Source organism: Hemiscyllium ocellatum, chromosome 3, assembly GCF_020745735.1.
Source record: "Hemiscyllium ocellatum isolate sHemOce1 chromosome 3, sHemOce1.pat.X.cur, whole genome shotgun sequence".
NCBI lineage: Eukaryota > Metazoa > Chordata > Chondrichthyes > Orectolobiformes > Hemiscylliidae > Hemiscyllium > Hemiscyllium ocellatum.
Genome location: NC_083403.1, coordinates 63,319,410 through 63,339,283, shown reverse-complemented (window position 1 = coordinate 63,339,283; position 19,874 = coordinate 63,319,410). Strand labels below are relative to the sequence as shown.

The window sequence follows — 19,874 nt, the reverse complement described above, 5'->3', positions numbered from 1 at the left end:
AACATTCTTCACTGTCCATTAGACCACTAATTTTGGTGTAATCTGCAAACTTACTAACCGTTCCTCCTATATTCATGTCCAAATCATTTATACAAATGACGAAAGGCAGTAGATCCAGCACCAATCTTTGTGGCACACCAGTGGTCACAGGCCTCTGTTCTGAAAAACAACCCTCCGACATCACTCTCTGTTTCCAACCTTTCAAGTAAAATTTTGTATTGAAATGGCTAGCTATCTCTGGATTCCATGTGATGTAACCTTGCCATCAAGTCTATTTGTCGAGCTTCCTCAATAGGGTTAGACTTAGTTGTTTAATTATCCATGACCATTCACAACTGGATACTTCAAAAGTTTGAGCAGCGTAATCGACGTTTCGGGCAAAAGCCCTTCATCAGGAATAAAGGCAGTGAGTCTGAAGTGTGGAGAGATAAGCTAGGGGAGGGTGGGGGTGGGGATAAAGTAGCATAGAGTTGAATTCTGATACAATAGATTAAAATATTTAAATAAAGTTTATCATTAAGCCATTTTGAATCAAGAAGAAAATACCACACATTTGCAGTTAAGATGTAGAAACTGGCTTAGTACAAAAGCTTAAACTGGCATATCTCTCTCTTTACTATTACCATCAGGCCAGATTATTGACCCTGGTTAAATGTAGAGGGCAGGAGGCTGTGCCTGTTTATTTTAATCTATTGAATCAGAATTCAACTTACATAAAAGATTATGCTGCATCAGTTGTTTCTTCCAGAATCACTCCAAATGTACTTTCGCTTTCTACAGCAATATAATTTAATGATTCTGTTAACAATAACACTGGGAGGCTAAAATAATCCCATGAGATATAAATGTGCAATATGTTACAGGGGTACAGGTTGTAGGTCATTTATGAACTCACATTCCGGTTGCATAACAGAAATTTTATAAATTTTAATTCACAGAAAAGTATGGATTGCAGCCAAATTTCCAATTTTGGCCAGCGAGAGATTGCAATTTATTTAATCTACATTTTAAGAATTTGTATTATAAGGATTTTCAGATCTGGAACACAAAAAACTTAACTATCATCATTCATTTTTGTTCACGCGGTATCCTTGAAGTGCAATATTCATACAGATGCTCTATCTCCACACACTAATATTTCAGTTCTTTACCAAGGGGAAATACTGAGTTGCAAGGCATTTTTGAGCAGCAATTTTCAGTCAATCCATGTCACAGAAGCAACACGTGAAAAAGACTGTCAATTGGTGATTAAATATTTTCAGAGATTGCTATCCAGTTCTGATAGGACTAGTCAAATGCATATAACTTAGAAATATGGAGCTTATTCAAGGAAAAACTCCTGTGTGTCCTAGATAAGTATGTACCTGTCAGGCATGGAGGAAGCTGTAGAGCGCGGGAGCCGTGGTTTATGAAGGAAGTAGAATCTCTGGTCAAGAGGAAGAAGAAGGCTTATGTTAGGATGAGATGTGAAGGCTCAGTTAGGACACTTGAGGGTTACAAGGTAGCAAGGAAAGACCTAAAGAGAGAGCTCAGAAAAGCCAGGAGGAGACATGAGAAGTTGTTGGCGGATAGGATCAGGGTAAACCCTAAGGCTTTCTATAGGTATTTAAGGAATAAAAGAATGACGAGAGTAAGATGAGGGCCAATCATGGAGAGTAGTGTGTGGAGTCAGAGGAGATAGGGGAAACACTAAATTAATATTTTTTGACAGTATTCACTCTAGAAAATGACAATGTTGTCGAGGAGAATACTGAGATATGGGCTACTAGACTAGGTGGGATTGAGGTTCACAAGGAAGAGGTATTAGAAATCCTGCAGATTGTGAAAATAGATAAGTCCCCTTGGCTGGATGGGATTTATCCTAGGATCCTCTGGGAAGCCAGGGAGGAGATTGCCAAGCCTTTGGCATTGATCTTTAAATTGTCATTGTCGACAGGAATAGTGCCAGAAGACTGGCGGATAGAAAATGTGGTTCCCCTGTTCAAGAAGGAGAGTTCAAGAAGACAACCCTGGTAATTATAGACCAGTGAGTAAAGTGTTGGAAAGGGTTATAAGAGATAGGATTTATTATCATCTAGAAAATAATAATTTGATTAGGGATAGTCAGCACGGTTTTGTGAAGGGCAGGTTGTGATTCACAAACCTTATTGAGTTCTTTGAGAAGTGACCAAACAGGTAGATGAGAGTAAACCGGTTGATGTGGTGTATATGGATTTCAGCAAGGCATTCGATAAGGTTCCCCACAGTAGGCTATTGTACAAAATGCGGAGGAATGGGATTGTGGGAGATATAGCAGTTTGGATCAGTAATTGGCTTGCTGAAAGAAGACAGAGGGTGGTGGTTGATGGAAAACGTTCATCCTGGAGTCCAGTTACTAGTGGTGTACTGCAAGGGTCAGTGTTGGGTCCACTGCTGTTCGTCACTTTTATAAACGACCTGGATGAGGGTGTAGAAGGGTGGGGTAGTAAATTTGCAGACCATACTAAGGTCGGTGGAGTTGTGGATAGTGACGAAGGATGTTATGGGTTACAAAGAGACATAGATAAGCTGCAGAGCTGGGCTGAGATGTGACAAATGGCGTTTAATGTGGACACGTGTGAGGTTATTTACTTTGGTCGGAGTAACCGGAATGCAAAGTATTGGGCTAATGGTCAGATTCTTGGTAGTGTAGATGAGCGGAGAGACCTCGGTGTTCATGTACACAGATCCTTGAAAGTTGCCACCCAGGTTGACAGGGTTGTTAAGAAGGAAAACAGTGTTTTAGCTTTATTAATAGAGGGATCGAGTTCCGGAACCATGAGGTTATGCTGCAGCTGTACAAAACTCTGGTGTGGCCGCACTTAAGCATTGTGCACTGTTCTGGTCACCGCATTATAAGAAGGATGTGGAAGCTTTGGAAAGGGTGCAGAGGAGATTTACTAGGATGTTACCTGGTATGAGGAAAGGCTGAGGGACTTGAGGCTGTTTTTGTTAGAGAGAAGAAGGTTGAGAGGTGACTTAATAGAGACATGTAAGATAATCAGAGTGTTAGATAGGGTGGACAGGGAGACCCTTTTTCCAAGTATGGTGACAGCGAGCACGAGGGGGCATAGCTTTAAATTGAGGGGTGATAGATATAGGACAGATGTCAGAGGTAGTTTCTTTACTCAGAGAGTAGTAAGGGTATGGAATGCTTTGCCTGCAACGGTATTAGATTTGCCAACTTTAAGTGCATTTAAGTTGTCATTGGACAAGCACATGGACGTACATGGAATAGTGTAGGTGAGATGGGCTTCAGATTGGTGTGACAGGTTGGCACAACATCGAGGGCTGAAAGGCCTGTACTGCGCTGTAATGTTCTATATTCTGTGTTCTAAGTACTCATCCATTGCCTGCATTAAATGAGAGGAAACCTGAAAGAAGAAAAATGTGTTAAATTAGTGCCTGATTGGTGATCAACTTTGTTTGTTTATACATCTTGCAGAAGAGAACTTGGCATTAAAATAAAAGGATTTGGATGCAATTAATTGCCATGAATGTTTATAACTCATATCTTCTGTTTTTTTGTAAATGTAACCCATGTGGGCAAATGTGATGAGTTATTTAGCACATAACTCTTAGTTGGATGAAAGAAAATTATTAATGTATTTCTTCTACATAAAGAACAAATTGTATTTGCAAAGAAAAACCAGTTCTGTAACATTTGTTTTTACATTTGCTATCAATTAGAATATGCTACAAAGAGGGAAACAATATTTTTAAGTGTATGTTACAAATATTTAGCTCAATACCATTTACTTGAAACAAAAAAAACCAAGGTATATTACAAGTGAGTTATTTTAAAACTGACAAAAACAATGTGCATCTCTTAGAAAAAATGATATCCATTAGTTACACAGATGGCTTCGTCAGGGTGAGAGGCTACATATTTGTTGGCTGCAGGACTTTTGCAGAAATTGTGATTAAAGACAGATGTTTGTAGTTAATTGAGACTTTGAAGATGTTTCCAAACACCATGAACCATCCTACATAAATATCTTAGTAGTTTTGCCATGACTTATTAAGAATGATTGTCCATGTTGCTGATGGGGGGTCTCACACCCAAGCAGCACACAGCAGGCTATAGTGGGCATGTGTCCCAAAACTTCCCATCAATTTCCCACATGTGCCCACAGGCTAGGCTGCCTATCAGCAAAATAAATTCCTGCTCTCAGTGCTTAGTGACTCTGTCTTTAGTGTTAGCTGTGGCTGTTCTCTTGACTATGAGTCATCTGGTTGTCGATTCAAATCCCAGTGCTTACTTCCTTGTTTTTTAGGTCTGGATCAAATTGTGTGTGTTGATGCTTTTTCAAGTAATAAACATGTTTGTTGGCTAAAAATTGCTTCCATTTTGTTCAAGGCAGCCTGACTAGGTGAAAAAAAAGACAAAGAGTGTCAGGTGGTTAGATCAGAATGGCAGGATCCAAGCTGTTCTTGATACTTTTGCCTAAATCTCAATGACTGGAACTACAGCCCACTTCAGGGATTGGAGAGTACTGCGATAAATATCAGGCTGCTGCCTAATTTTGCAGCTTCCCTCAAGTTAGTGGATCCTGGAAGTTCAGGAACAAGATGCAGAAGAAGGTAGTGCCAGAGTTCAGTGGGTAGTCCAGGGAAAAGAACAGATGGATTCCCAGAGTCACTGGGGAGAAAGAATAGAAGAGTGAGAGGGCTGATGGGAGGTGCGACAAGGTGTAGATTGAAAGCAGGGCACTTAGGTATGTACAGGTTTAAAATCAGGGATCAGAGATCTCATTGCTAAGGGGAAGTTAAGGACTGAAGTGGTGGCAGTCATCAGGGTCCTTTAATATGTTGTTAGGTACTCAGCAGGGCTGCTTCTCTGATTGCACAGACTGACAGACTCAGGGTAAATCAATGCTGGAGGGAAGTCCTCCAGCAGGGGCTTTACCACATTTCCTGCTTTTGGCAAAAACTGCAACATTTACTTAAAGCGTGGTAAAGAACACCTTTTTTTTGTCCTTGCCCAATATGAACACGGACTCACTTTTAAACTGCCATTTGGAGGCCACAGTTGGCCACATAGTGCCCATGTTTAAAGACCAATGTTCGCTAACTTCCACCCCAGTGTCTCAGTGAAAGATGATCAACTGGAGGATACAGGATCCATATGAACTGAGTCACACAAGTACAGTGCCTTTTTAAAGTGGGCAACAAGAAGGTTGGATGTAGAAATTAACTACTGAGGTACTTCCGAATAATTGAAAGTCTGCTAAAAATCCAAATGCCATTTTATTTTTCCTTTGTTGTATTATAGTTTCTTAATTTTGACTGTTGTAAAGGTAATTCATGTAGGAGTTTTACATTGCAGTCAGGACTGCTTCTAGATGAATGTCTTTCAAATCCAATAAAGGAAATAAATTATTTAGAGCTGGTAAATGACTTGAGGAGAACAACTGGCCTAGAAAAAAACAAATTAATAAAAGACAGACCACAACGTAGTTAGGTTCAACATTGGAAAAGAAAAAAGCCACGCTGAGGTTTAATCCAGGGCAGGGTTTTTCAGTTCTTCTGATGAAGAGCTTTTGCCCAAAACATTGATTCTCCTGCTCCTTGGATGCTGCCTGACTTGCTGTGCTTTTCCAGCATCACACTCTCTATTTTAACTTCCAGCATCTGCAGTCCTCACTTTCATCCTTTGCAGTTCTTCTGTTTTAAGGAAGGTCACTGGACCTGAAATCTTAACTCCAATTTCTCTCCACATATGCTGCCAGACCTGCTGAGTTTCCCCAACACAGGGTGGTTTAGCACTGCAAAATTTTTTTAAAAACCTACCTTCAATTCTTTCACCTCTGAATATAATGGAAGGAGGTGGTGTTCTTTACCCATGCTTGAAGCAGAGTATTTCCAAAGCAAGAAAACTGGTAAAACACCGGCTTGGGATCCTCCTTCAGCATTGATTTATCTTGAGACAGTTAACCAACCCACAGGAAACAGGTTAGTCACTGAAAGATTTTAAAGAGGATGAATACCTGCATTGTAATTTAAATTTTAATACCCGAAGACTGAGTTTCTTGTGCCTATGGAATCTTGGCAGTTGAGGGGAGTTGTGAAAGACTTTGAGACATTGTTGATGGCCAGAAGGAGCAGGAGTGCCTCTCCCTGCCCACCAAGCTCACCTCCATAAAAGCAGGCACCATTGATCGTCCAATTTTTAACCCATGCACCCATACACCAACTCTTGGTGCATCAAATTTAGCTCTGCCTTGCTCTACTTCAGAACTACATTTACGATCTGACTGTTGGAAAGAATGCAATCTTGTGACTCCAGACAAGTTTTCAGTGAGATGACTTCAAATATAGAATTCATGGATAAAAACTGAAATTAAAACTGAATTGATTCATGGCATATTTCATTTTCCCATCGAATCAATTTGCCCATTCAGTCAGATTAACCAAAATAGAAGCAAGACAGTCTGTTTCCATGCTGTACACCTTATGACTCTATGTAACTGCTCAAACCTGCCTCGCCATTCAATGAGATCATTGCTGATCTGCCCCAGCCCTCAGCTGCTTTTTCATACTAAGTCATCATAGCCCTCCTTATTTCCAACATCTACCTACCTCCTCATTATGTATTTTCAGTGCTTCAATCCCCCAAACTCTCTGTGTACACATAGCCAGACATTTGTTACCCTCTGAGAAGAAATTCCTTCCCATGTTTTTTCACGAGTCTCCCATTATTCTTCTAAACACTAATAAATAAAATGCCAGCCGATATATCCGTTATTGATAAGTCAATCTCTTCATCTCAGGAAACCGCTTAGTGAATCTCTTTTGAACAGTCTCCAGTGCCATTATATCCTTTCTTAAGCATGGGAACCAAACATAGTACACCAAGTGTAGACTCACCAACAATCTATACAGTTGGAACAATGTTCCTCTATTTTGAACTCCAAATTCCAAAGCCAAAAATTCCTTTTGTCTTCCTAATTATTTGTTGCATCTGCTTTCTAACTTTTAGTGTTTCAAGCACAAGAACGTACAGATCCATATGTGCTACACTTTTTTGGAGACTTTAACTAATAGTTTGCCTTTGATTTTTCCAACCAAAGTACATGACTTTACACTTTCCTGTCTTAAACTCCACCTATTAAGTTTTTACCCACACACTCAGTATATTTATATCTCATTGCAGATTCCTTATGCCCTCATTGCAAAATACCCTCACACATACTTATGTATAAGCAGCAAATTTGGATACATTACACTCTGCCCCCTCCCCTCCAAGTCAGTAATATAGGCAGCAAATAAGTAAGTGCCATGGACTGATCCTTGTGGCACGCCACTAATTTAATCTGCAAGATTCATTAATCTGATTTCTGTCATCTATGTCTTAACCAATTCTCAAACCATGCTAGTAATTACCCCATATATCATGAACTACTATCTCGTGCAATAACTTTTTATGTGGCACCTTAAAGAAAGCCTGCTGGAAATCCAAATACAATACATTTGCCCATTTGGCTTCATCAATTTTGTTTGTTATATCCTCAAAGAACTTGAGCAAGTTTGTAAAACATGATTTTTTTTTTCACAAAATCATATTGACTGATTGCATAAACCATTTCTAAATGTCCTGCTATTTCTACCTTTATAATGGATTCTAGCATTTTCCCAATGATAGATGTGAGGTTAACTGGCTTATTTATGCCTGCTTTGTGTCTCCTGCCCTCCTTGATTGGAGGATCACATTGGCAGTTTTCCAGTCACCTCGAGCCCTCCCAGAATTTAGTGAGAACTGGAATATTTTGACCAATGTCTCCATCATCTCCATAGCCACTTGCTGTAAAACAAGTGCAGACTATCAGGTCCTGATGGAAGAAAGTGAGGGCTGCAAATACAGGTGCTAGAGATCAGAGTTGAGAATGTGGTGCTGGAAATGCACAGCCAGTCAGGCAGCATCCGAGGAGCAGGAGAATTGACATTTTGGGCATAAGCCCTTCATCAGGAATGAGGCTTGTGGGCTAAGGAGGCTGAGAGATAAATGGGAGGTGGGGTGGGCCGGGGGTGGGGGACTGAGACTGGGAGGGTAGGTAGCTGAGAGTGCGATAGGTAGCTGAAGGTGGGGGTAAAGGTGGTAGTTCGGAGAGGAGGGTGGAGCGGCTGGATGGGAAGGAAGATGGACAGGTCAAGAAGCAGTGCCAAGTTGGAAGGTTGGATCTCGGATAAGGTAGGGGGGAGGGGAAATGAGGAAACTGGTGAAATCCATATTAATGCCATGTAGTTGGAGGGTCCCAAGGCAGAAGAAGAGGCGTTCTTCCTTCAGGTGGTGGGTGGTAAGGGTTTGGCAATGGAAGAGACCCAGGACTCCATGTCCTTGGGGGAGTGGGAGGGGAGTTAAAGTGTTCAGCCTTGGGTTGGTGGGGTTAATTCGTGTGTGTGTCCTGGAGGTGTTCTGTGAAGCATTCCACAAGTAGGTGTCCTGTCTCCCCAAAGTAGAGGAGACCGCATCAGGAGCAAAGGATACACTAAATGATATGGATGAAAGTGCGGGTTAATCTCTGACGGATGTGGAAAGCTCCTTTGGGGCCTTAGACAGAGGTGAGGGTGGAGGTATTGGTGTAGGTTTTGCAATTCTTGCTGGGAGGGCAGGGTGGGTTGATTGGGGTAGTGGACCTGACAAGAGAGTCATGGAGGGAATGGTCTTTATGGAATGCAGATAGGGTTGGGGATGGAAATATATCACTGGTGGTGGGGTCTGTTTGTAGGTGGTGGAAATAGTGGAGGATGATATGATGTATCCAGTGGTTGGTGGGGTTGAAGGTGAGGATCGGGGGTGTTCTGTCCTTGTTTCAGTTAGAGGGATGGGTTTGGAGGGTGGAAGTCCTGATAACTTGTCTGCCATGATTTCAGTTAATTTGTTAAATATATTGTTCCTTGTATTACAGAATGCTATAAAATATTTCCTCTCAATAGCACATCTGATATCTGATATCCCTGGAATGTTTACAGTGTCTTCTGCCATGAAGTCTGATGCAAAATATATGTTTAACTTATCTGCCATTTCTTGTTCCAACACTCACTTTATCTGTTCTGTTTCTTTTTATACACTATTAGAAGGTCTTGCTGTTTGTTTTTAATTTCTTGTTAATTTAGTTTCAGTATTAATTTTCTCCCTTTCTGTTAGCTTTTTAGTCATCCACTGCCGGTTTCTAAAAAAAAAACATTCTAATTCTCTTGGCTACCAACAGTTTTCACCACTTTATATGCCTTAATTTTTGATTGGATATTCTCTATGGTCACATTTGTTAACCATTGATCCTCACTGAGTCCTTTTATGACCAAACTATAGTTTATTGTGCATTGTATTGATAGTTGTATTCCATTCAAAGTCCCTCGAGAAAGTCAGCACAAAAAATGGCACACTCCTGCAGAATATCCTTAGGTTCATGACAGTTTTCATGGCAAAGATTCGTCAGACACTCAGAGTTAAATGATCTGGTTAGTTCTGGTATAGCTGAAATAACAGCAGTAAAATTGTTTAATTCACAATCCTGGTTCTAACCTGCATTTAGTTTTCTGCCCTGCTTCTGGGGGATGGCAAAGTGGTTCAGTGGTTAGCACTGTTGCCTCACAGCACCAGGGTCCCAGGTTTGATTCCAGCCTCGGGCGACTGTCTGTGCAGAGTTTACACATTCTCCCCGTGTCTGCGTGGATGTGCTCCGGTTTCCTCCCACAATCCAAAGATGTGCAGGTCAGGTGAATTGGCCATGCTAAATTGTCCACAGTGTTAGGTGCATTAGTCAGGGGGAGATGGGACTGGGTGGGTTAGTCTTCAGAGGGTCAGTGTGGACTGGTTAGGCCGAAGGGCCTGTTTCCACACTGTATAGAATCTAATCTTCATGTAAAGCTCCTAGTAAATGTGTCCTGTGCTGCAATTTTTTTTGTGTGTCTGGCCATATTGATTTGTATGTTACTTCCATTATCTTAGAACTACTTCCAAGTCAAGGGTTTCTCATGATCAAATAAATTAAAATTGATCTCCTTAAAATTGATGCAAACACTTAAAAATCATTTTTAAATGCTCTTAAAAACACTGCAAGATTATATGCAAAATGTAGAGAAATACAAATGTTTGGTTTTGATCTACTTTTGGGTTCACTGTCAACTCAATTCAATTAACTAAACCCAGTTCCAATCATATACTTTTAAGCTCTTCCTTCGCATGCACTCAACTCACAACATTGTTCTTGTCAGTCCATTTTACTCTTTGAAAAATAATCAAGGATGCTCACCAGAAAGCATGAAGTTCTGAAATCTAAGTTTGTGTCAAAGCTAATATGACAGAAACTGCACAAAATATGCCATTTCTTAAAATGCTAAAAGGAGCACATTTTGGACAACTTTCAACAAATTCACTTCAGTGTTTATCATATTCTGGACAAATATGCTAGTATCTGAAATCTGGCACACAAAGTTATATTTGCTGTTCCAGGCAACGATCAACAGTTTGAGTCAGAAACAATCACATTAAATGTCATGGACACATCAACAGATAACAAACCTGAATACAGGCAGTAAATTTAAAATAAATTTGAAAGATATAATTTCATCATCAAAGCTGTTCACCCTCAAATATCAAGTCATTTTGATTTACTTTAGGTCTGCAAAGATAATTTTTACTTTAAGTATTCTTAAATGAAAACAGGTTGATTAAGAGGCTTGTGTTGATTGTTTACAGGTACTGGTCATATCTGGATGGATGACGTTGCTTGTACAGGAGCTGAGGAGACTATTCTTCAATGCAAATTCTCAGGATGGGGAAAAACTAACTGTGGGCATGCAGAGGATGCAGGAGTAGTCTGCAAGATTGACTGATTTGGAAAGGGAATCATTGATCATTTAAACATTTTCATTTTAAATGGTATTTGTTTCGGCTTTGATTTCTCTTTTATTGTTAAAAACCCTGTTAAAGGTAAACCCATTTTTCATAATTTAATCATTTATTTCACATTATCTATGAAAAGCAGTTATATTCAAGAAATACTATGTGTGAAAAAGACCATTATTATTAATAGTTATATTGTTTGATAATCACAATTCTTTGCACTGAAGAATATGGACCCAAATTTTATTGTACTTGTTACTGGCATGACTTTGAAAAGCAGCAATAGAAGAATACATTATTACTGTCATTTGTTCCTTCCATTAAGTTGGTGTTGAATTACTAGCTATATGTTAGAATGATCTGGGGTATATTGGCATTCCAAGATGTTCAAACAAAACCTGCATTTGATATACGAATATTTATTTTTCCAAGATGGCATCTCAAATATTCCATTCATTAACTGGTTTGACATAAGAATTATATCCTCACCCAGAGTTCATTGCAATTTTGTCTAAGGATTAACCACTTTGAGTGATGCAGTGCTGCAATATGCAAAGCCTGCAACATAACTTACAACAAAGGAATGAACTGAATTGTGCTAGTAGCTTCTCACATAGCATGTTTCTAACTAAAGGATATTAGAACATAGGACATAGGATTGCAGACTAAGTTATTGACCCCTCAAGATTCTACCTCCATTCAACTGGAACACAGCTGATCTGCACAGCAATCATAATTATCTGCCTTTATTCCAGGGAATGGATTTTACAAGATGCCGAAGTAGAAGCCCAGGGGAAAAACAGCTGGCCTTCAGCGAGTTAACAGTCAATTGGCTTGAAATAGACTGTCAGTGGAGTTTCCATGCTTCAGAGATATGAAGTTCCACTTAAAATGCAGCCAGCTAATCAGATGCCAAATGTCTTCCATGACTAGCAGGGGCACCAGGCACTGAGGTCATTCTCAATGCTTCATTCATGATCAACAGACACTCGCAACTGGGTGTGGCACTTGCAGTATGAGGGGCCATAAAGTGACGGACAGTGGTAACACATTAGGAGCCATTCTATGGACCCAGGGGCATGTTAGATGGTGCCCTTCCCCTGCCCATCCCAACCTATATAGGGAAGCCTATGAGCTTAGGATGAGGTGGCCTCTCTTGTTGTTTGTAATCTCATCACTTAAGGGTCTTAATCAGCCCACTGGTAGCTGGCTGCTGAATGTCTCTTCCTCCACTGCTAAAACCACAGGAGGGGCAGGGACAATTGGGTTGCAGTGGGCAGGCTGGCAAACTTTAAACATCTTTAAACAATCTTTACACTGGTAGGGCAATGCAAAGTCCAGAACTATACTTCTGTTAATTCTAAGAAACAAATATTGATCTCAATCTTTGAAAGCTTAATTGACACAAGATCCACAGACTTATGGGAGATTGTTACTAGTTTCCTCATGAAGTTCTCTCAGATTATATTAAAGAATTGTTTGGCTTTAATTTTAAGGTTATTCACTTTTGTTCTGGATTCTCCTATCAGTAAAAATAATTTGGATTAAAAAAATTATCACTCTCATGTTCAGATGCTGTGATCATGAAGCATAATTATCCTGAGTTTGGACAAGTTGAGACAGACAGCACATAAGCTTCAGATGAGTTGTTCACCTCAATGATTATGTGTGTGCAGTCCATCCAAAACATGCTTCTGACTGACTGCAACTTAACAGAGAACTTAGGAATGTGTGATAAAGGCAACTCACTCTCTTAAAGGAGAAGTGCTTTCATGATGCAGCAGCAGATGCTGGAACTGGAACAGAAAGTGTTGGAGATAAGATAGGAAGCTTCAAATGGAGAAACCTGAAGCTCTATCTTCATAAAACAATCCCTCCGTATCTAGGATTGGCCTAGTTAACCTTCTCTGGGCTGTCTCTAATGACAGTATATTTTTCCTTCAAAAAAGGGCCCAAAACTGTTCACAGTATTTCAGCTATGATCTGATTAATGCCTCAAAAAAATTCCGCAAGACTTTCCTACTTTTATAGTCCATTCCCTTTGAAATAAAGGCAGACATTCTTGCTGAATTTATATGGTAGCTTTTCTTCATGAGGATTTGTAAATCCTTCTGTGCTGTACATTTTTGCAGACGTTCTCCATTTAAAAAGAATATTTAGTTCCTCTACTCTTTCTGCTAAAGTGTATAACTTCACATTTTCACACATTATGTTCCATCCGTTAAAATTTTGACCATGTCCTTAACCTGCACATATCCCTCCTTGGACTCCTTCTATCATACTTAACATTTGTTTTCAAACCTATTTTTGTGTCACTCACAAAGTTGACTATTATATATTCATGTTTTTCATGTATATCATGAATATATATTGCATATAATTGTGGTTCCAGCACTTACCACTAAGACACTCTTCGAGTTGCATCTTGCCATCCTGAAAATGCACCCCCCTTATCCTAACTCTCTGTCTTCTACTAATTAGTCTGTCAGTCTATCTATCTATCTTAATGTACTTCCTCTAACACCATAGACTTTTGTCTTATTAAATTGTCTAAAGCATGGTATCTTATCAACTGCCTTCTGAAAATTTGTCAGGCTTAATTCCTCTATATGAAGCCATGCTGTCTCAGCTTGATCATATTATATGTTTTAAGATGCTTTCTATTTTATTGTTAATGACAGAATCTAACAATTTCCCAATGACAGACATTAAGTTAACTGACCTATAATTCTTGGTTTTGTCTCGTCTTTTTACATTGGCAGTTTTCTAATCTTCCGGAATGCAGAGTCCAAGGACTTTTGGATGATTTCTACCATTGCATCCACTATCTCTGCAGCTACTTCCTTTAATATTCAAGAATGCATCCCATCCAGTCCAGGGGACTTACCAGTCTTTAACCCCATTAATTTCCCTAGTCCCTTTTCTCTTGTGTTAGTTACTGTATTTGTTTCATCTCTTCCTTTTACCCTTTGACTATTTATAATTTTGAAATACTATTAGTATCTTATACAGTGGAAACTGATGTAATGCATATATTCTACTCCTCTGCCATTTCCTGGTTCTCAATTATTATTTCTTTGGTTTTGTTGGGTAATGGCAGAGCAAGCATGAAGAGTTAAGTGACCTGCACCTGCTGAAAATGTGTTGCTGGTTAAAGCACAGCAGGTCAGGCAGCATCCAAGGAATAGGAAATTCGACGTTTCGGGCATAAGCCCTTCATCAGGACCTGCACCTGCACCAATTTTCTATGTTGCCTTCTCGAAGAGCCTAGTGTAATTTTGGTTGCTCTCTTCTTTTATGTGTAAAGAAGCTCCTGCTGAGCATCTTAATAATATTTGCAAATTGACCCTTGAAATGTTACTCCTTCCTCTTTATTACTTTTTGGTCATCTTTTGTTGGGTTTTAAAGTTTACCCAATCCTGTATCTTACCACGAATCCTTGATGTTTTGCATTGTTTTTCTTTCAATTTAATACTATCTTTAATTTCCCTGGTTAAATGTGGATGTGGTATGGGGGGGGCGGGGGGTTGGAAAGAAAGGGATGACGTTACCACAGGGGAACAGAAGGGTCTCAGGACAAATCCTCCGTATGAAGTGGGGCCAGGTAGGCAGAAAGGTCAATTTCTGGGTCCGCCCATTAGCTTAGTGACTGGTATAAACTGATACTTGATCACTTTGCTGCTCCACAGTTCTTTTTCTTTAATATTCATTCATATGATATGGGTGTTACTATTATTAAATACCATCAATTTTGCTGGAGGAGGTGATGGTGTGCTGTCTACTTGAACCATGTGGAAAAGGTAGTTCCAGAGTATTTTTAGTTAGGCATCTGCAAGATTTTGGTCCAACAATGAGAAAACAACAAGTTTCATTTATGTAGCACCTTTACAATAATTAAACAGCATAACATACTTTATAGGTGTGTTACATAACAACGTTTGACACTAAACTACACAAGGAGATATTCAGCAAGATGATTTAAAGGCTTGGCAAACGAGGTAGATTTTAAGGAGAATCTTTAAAAAAAAAAGGAAGTTAGGCACAGATGTGAAGATATAAGAATGGAATTTCAGACCTTAGGAGCCATGCAGCAGAAAATACGCCTGCTAATTGTGGAAATAGTTAAAATCAGGAATGTAAATAGAACAGAGTTTGAGAAATCCAATGATTGGGATGTGGGAGAGTGTTGTAAAGCTACAAAACATTACAGAGTTAGGGAGGAGCAAAGCCTTCAAAAGATTTGAAAACAAGGATAGAGCCATATGTGGGACAGAGGAAATTCCACCTGACAACAACACCGCTTCAAATTTATGTGCTAGCAAAGAAGCAACTGAGTGCCATGATTACTTATGTGCAAACACATGCATCTCCAGGTCTTTTACCTTTTGGTTTCCACTTCTTTATACCATGCCAGTTTTATTTCTCTGCTTTTCTTTTCTCCTATTTACTTGTGTCCAACATTTTGAATTTAAGGCAATTTTTGTTCCCTACACACATGTATTTATATGCAAATAAGATTACATATTAATATTGCAATTGGGAAATTGGTATTAAACCAATGCAAACTACAGTGAAAGTGCTTTACATATTAAAGTAAACTTTCTCTATCTGTCTTACCTTGACAGATACGATAGGGGTTTATGATAACTATTTTACTGTAGCACTGAGTTCAATTCAGTAATAATAGTGATGAAAGCACTTGCCCATTAGAACTTGTGAACAATTTTCAGAGCTTCCCACACATTAAAATGGCCACTTTCTGACAAAATAATGCTGTATATGAAAGTCATACCTGTTTAATTGTGAAGATTTTGATTAATTTCCACTTCTGATTTATTTTTCATACTTTAGTCAGTTTTTGTATCTGGGCAATGGCAACACCTCAGTACTCTGCTGTTCCTCCCTCTATAGCATTGATTTTTTTTTTCCCAATCACAGTTTACAGATAAAGAACTCACTTGAAAACTTACCTCAGGTTATATAAAATAAAAAGTGATAATAATTTTGATGGTCCTCCACTTCTTTTAATGTGGAAACAAGGTAATCATAGAATGACAGAAGTGTTATGGCATAGAAGGAGGCCATTTGGCCTAGTGTCCCTGCACTGGCTCTTCAAATGAGCATCATTGCCTGAAACTTACATGATGGCGGTAGAGTAAGACTCCTGAGCCAGAACCCGTCTGCTTTGTCTGTTTCTTTTATTTTTCTCTCTCTCTTTTTTACTTTTTCTTTCTATTTCTTTCTACCTCCCTTCCTCAGGCAGCATCAGTGATGTCCAGAGTAAAAGCCAGCATGGACTCCCGGTTCAGTCCAGTCTGGGTTAGATGAACTATTATTCTGAACTCTTAATTCTCTATTTTTTTAATTAATTGCTGGAGTTTTAAATTGCTTTATTTTTCTAATTTTTTTCCCAAAGAATTTGATCTTAAAAATCTGAAAGTTGGTACCTAGGATGGCATTGTAAGTGACGATCTGTAAACTTGTGAGTACATGTGATAATAAAACTAATTCTAATTCTACCAACTGCCAATCTCCTGCTTTTTCATCATATCCTCAAACTTTATTTCTATCCAAATAATCATCTAATGCTGAAAAATGTGCTGCTGGAAAAGCGCAGCAGGTCAGGTAGCATCCAAGGAGCAGGAGAATCGACGTTTCGGGCATAAGCCCTTCTTCAGGAATATTCCTGAAGAAGGGGTCATGCCCGAAACGTCGATTCTCCTGCTTCTTGGATGCTGCCTGACCTGCTGCGCTTTTCCAGCAGCACATTTTTCAGCTCTGATCTCCAGCATCTGCAGTCCTCACTTTCTCCAAATCATCTAATGCTGTCTTGAATGCCTCAACAACCTGTGTTGATCTGAACTGAACACCTTTCTAGGCAATACATTCCATACCCTAACTACATGTGTGAATATTTTTTCTCTGTGTGAATATCACATTTGCTCCTATTGCAAATCACTTTAACTCTGTGCTGTCCTGTTCTTGATTCCTTTTATGCAAGGAGACAGTTTATCCCTATGCATTTTATTCAGCATGCTCATGATTCTGAAATCTTCTATCAGATCTCCTCATGACCTTCTCTGTAAAGAGAACAGCCCCAACTTCTTTGATCTACCTTTGTAAATACCTTTTAGAATTAAGGTATTCTTCTAAATTGCTTCTGCACTCTTCCCAGTGTGCTCCCACCCTTCCCATAAAATGGAAGAACTGTTTACAGTACTCTAGCTGAAGTTTAAACGTATCTTACACCTCAATATCACTTCCTTGCTACTGTACTCTCTTCCCCAATTAATAAAGCCTAGGACACTATATGCTTTATGATCTATTTTACTGCCTTCAATAATCCTTATACATTTACTCTCAGGCCGACTGCTCCTGCACCCTCTTTAGAATTGTACCCTCTAATTTGTATTGTTTCACACCCCTCCATTGAACCTCATCTAAGCACATAAGAAACAAGATCAGTAGTAGGTCATCTGGCCCATCGAGCCTGGTCTGCCATTCAATAAGATTATGGCTGATCTTCTCATGCACTCAGCGCCATTTATTCACCCACTTATCTGCCTCCTATCCAACCATTCTGGCAACTTATCTATGTCCTTCTGGAGGCCTACCAGTACCCTTCCACTGACACCCTCCTTCGACTGACTGAACTGGTCCTCACCCTGAATAACTTCTCTTTTCAATCCTCCAACTTCCTCCAAACTAAAGGAGTTGCCATGGGCACCCGCATGGGCCCCAGCTATGCCTGCCTCTTCGTAGGATATGTGGAACAGTCCATCTTCCGCAACTACACTGGCACCACCCCCCACCTTTTCCTCCGCTACATCGATGACTGTATCGGCGCTGCCTCGTGCTCCCACGAGGAGGTTGAACAGTTCATCAACTTTACTAACACCTTCCATCCCGACCTGAAATTCACCTGGACTGTCTCAGACTCCTCCCTCCCCTTCCTAGACCTTTCCATTTCTATCTCGGGCGACCGACTCAACACAGACATCTATTATAAACCGACTGACTCCCACAGCTACCTGGACTACACCTCCTCCCACCCTGCCCCCTGTAAAAACGCCATCCCATATTCCCAATTCCTTCGTCTCCGCCGCATCTGCTCCCAGGAGGACCAATTCCAACACCGCACAGCCCAGATGGCCTCCTTCTTCAAGGACCGCAGATTCCCCCCAGACGTGATCGACGATGCCCTCCACCGCATCTCCTCCACTTCCCGCTCCTCCGCCCTTGAGCCCCGCTCCTCCAACCGCCACCAAGACAGAACCCCACTGGTTCTCACCTACCACCCCACCAACCTGCGCGTACAACGTATTATCCGCCGCCATTTCCGCCACCTCCAAACGGACCCCACCACCAAGGATATATTTCCCTCCCCTCCCCTATCAGCGTTCCGCAAGGACCACTCCCTTCGTGACTCCCTTGTCAGATCCACACCCCCCACCAACCCAACCTCCACCCCGGCACCTTCCCCTGCAACCGCAGGAAATGTAAAACTTGCGCCCACACCTCCACACTCACTTCCCTCCAAGGCCCCAAGGGATCCTTCCATATCCGCCACAAGTTCACCTGTACCTCCACACACATCATCTATTGCATCCGCTGCACCCGATGTGGCCTCCTCTATATTGGTGAGACAGGCCGCTTACTTGCGGAACGCTTCAGAGAACACCTCTGGGCCGCCCGAACCAACCAACCCAATCACCCCGTGGCTCAACACTTTAACTCCCCCTCCCACTCCACCGAGGACATGCAGGTCCTTGGACTCCTCCACCGGCAGAACACAACTACACGACGGCTGGAGGAGGAGCGCCTCATCTTCCGCCTGGGAACCCTCCAACCACAAGGTATGAATTCAGATTTCTCCAGCTTCCTCATTTCCCCTCCCCCCACCTTGTCTCAGTCGGTTCCCTCAACTCAGCACCGCCCTCCTAACCTGCAATCCTCTTCCTGACCTCTCCGCCCCCACCCCACTCCGGCCTATCACCCTCACCTTGACCTCCTTCCACCTATCCCACCTCCATCGCCCCTCCCCCTAGTCCCTCCTCCCTACCTTTTATCTCAGCCTGCTTGGCTCTCTCTCTCTTATTCCTGATGAAGGGCTTATGCTCGAAATGTCGAATTCTCTATTCCTGAGATGCTGCCTAACCTGCTGTGCTTTGACCAGCAACACATTTGCAGCTGCCTTCTGGAGGCCTAATCAATCATTACAATTCTTCAAAGTTTCATGTCATCCGCAAACTTTGAAATTGTCTCCTGTACATCAAGAACTAGATCACTAATATATAGCAGGAAAAGCAAGGGTCCTAATTCTGGCCCTGGGGAACTCCATCACAAGCCTTCCTCCAACCTGAAAAATAACCATTGACCACTACTCTCTGTCTCCTCTCACTCATACAATTTTGTATCCATGTTGTTACTGGCCTAAAGTTTTCCTCAAACATCTGTTATGGGGCATTGTATCTAAAGCATTCTGGAAGTTACCGTACACCACGTCAACATGTGACTGAACTCCCTTGTGGAACCAGTACCCTCATCAGCTTTTAAAATGGAAAACCAATTTGTAAGAAGGTTCCTGGGGAGTCTGATACTGTTTAGTTTGGACAGCCTAGTGGTTACTCATTCCCTTCTACTTTTCAGCCCGTTGAGCTATAGAGTGATTACTCCTCTGAAAGTGCCACCTACATAACTCTCAGCCTTGTGGATATGTCACAGTCTCTCCAGCCACCTCTCAAGCTCTGAAAACCCGGAGCTCAAGTTTCTGCAGCTGGACATGTAATCATGTGGGACCCCGGTAGGATCCATGACATCCCACATATTACAGGCCACCTATTTCATTCAACCAACTCCTGTTCTACCAAATCTTAAACTTACTTCCCTTATGTTAATATTAATGTACTTTCTTTACTCATGTTTCGCTTACTCATATTGTTATATAATATTGGGTGTGACTTTCATTTATTCCTGGTGCATCAGTTAAAATATTTATTTCAAAATA

At 40.8% G+C, this 19,874-nt stretch overlaps 1 protein-coding gene across 6 annotated transcripts in view; it reads left to right on the top strand.

Moving 5' to 3' along the window:
- Positions 1 to 12,385, top strand: part of scara5 (scavenger receptor class A, member 5 (putative)) — a 100,792-nt gene extending 88,407 nt beyond the window's left edge. For all 6 annotated transcript variants that reach the window (XM_060850443.1, XM_060850463.1, XM_060850453.1 and 3 more), the window contains one exon: positions 10,721 to 12,385. In XM_060850443.1, coding sequence (XP_060706426.1) covers positions 10,721 to 10,857 — 137 coding nt within the window. In that variant the 3' untranslated portion in view covers positions 10,858 to 12,385. The remainder of the gene's footprint in view (positions 1 to 10,720) is intronic.
- The last annotated feature ends 7,489 nt before the right edge of the window (positions 12,386 to 19,874 follow it).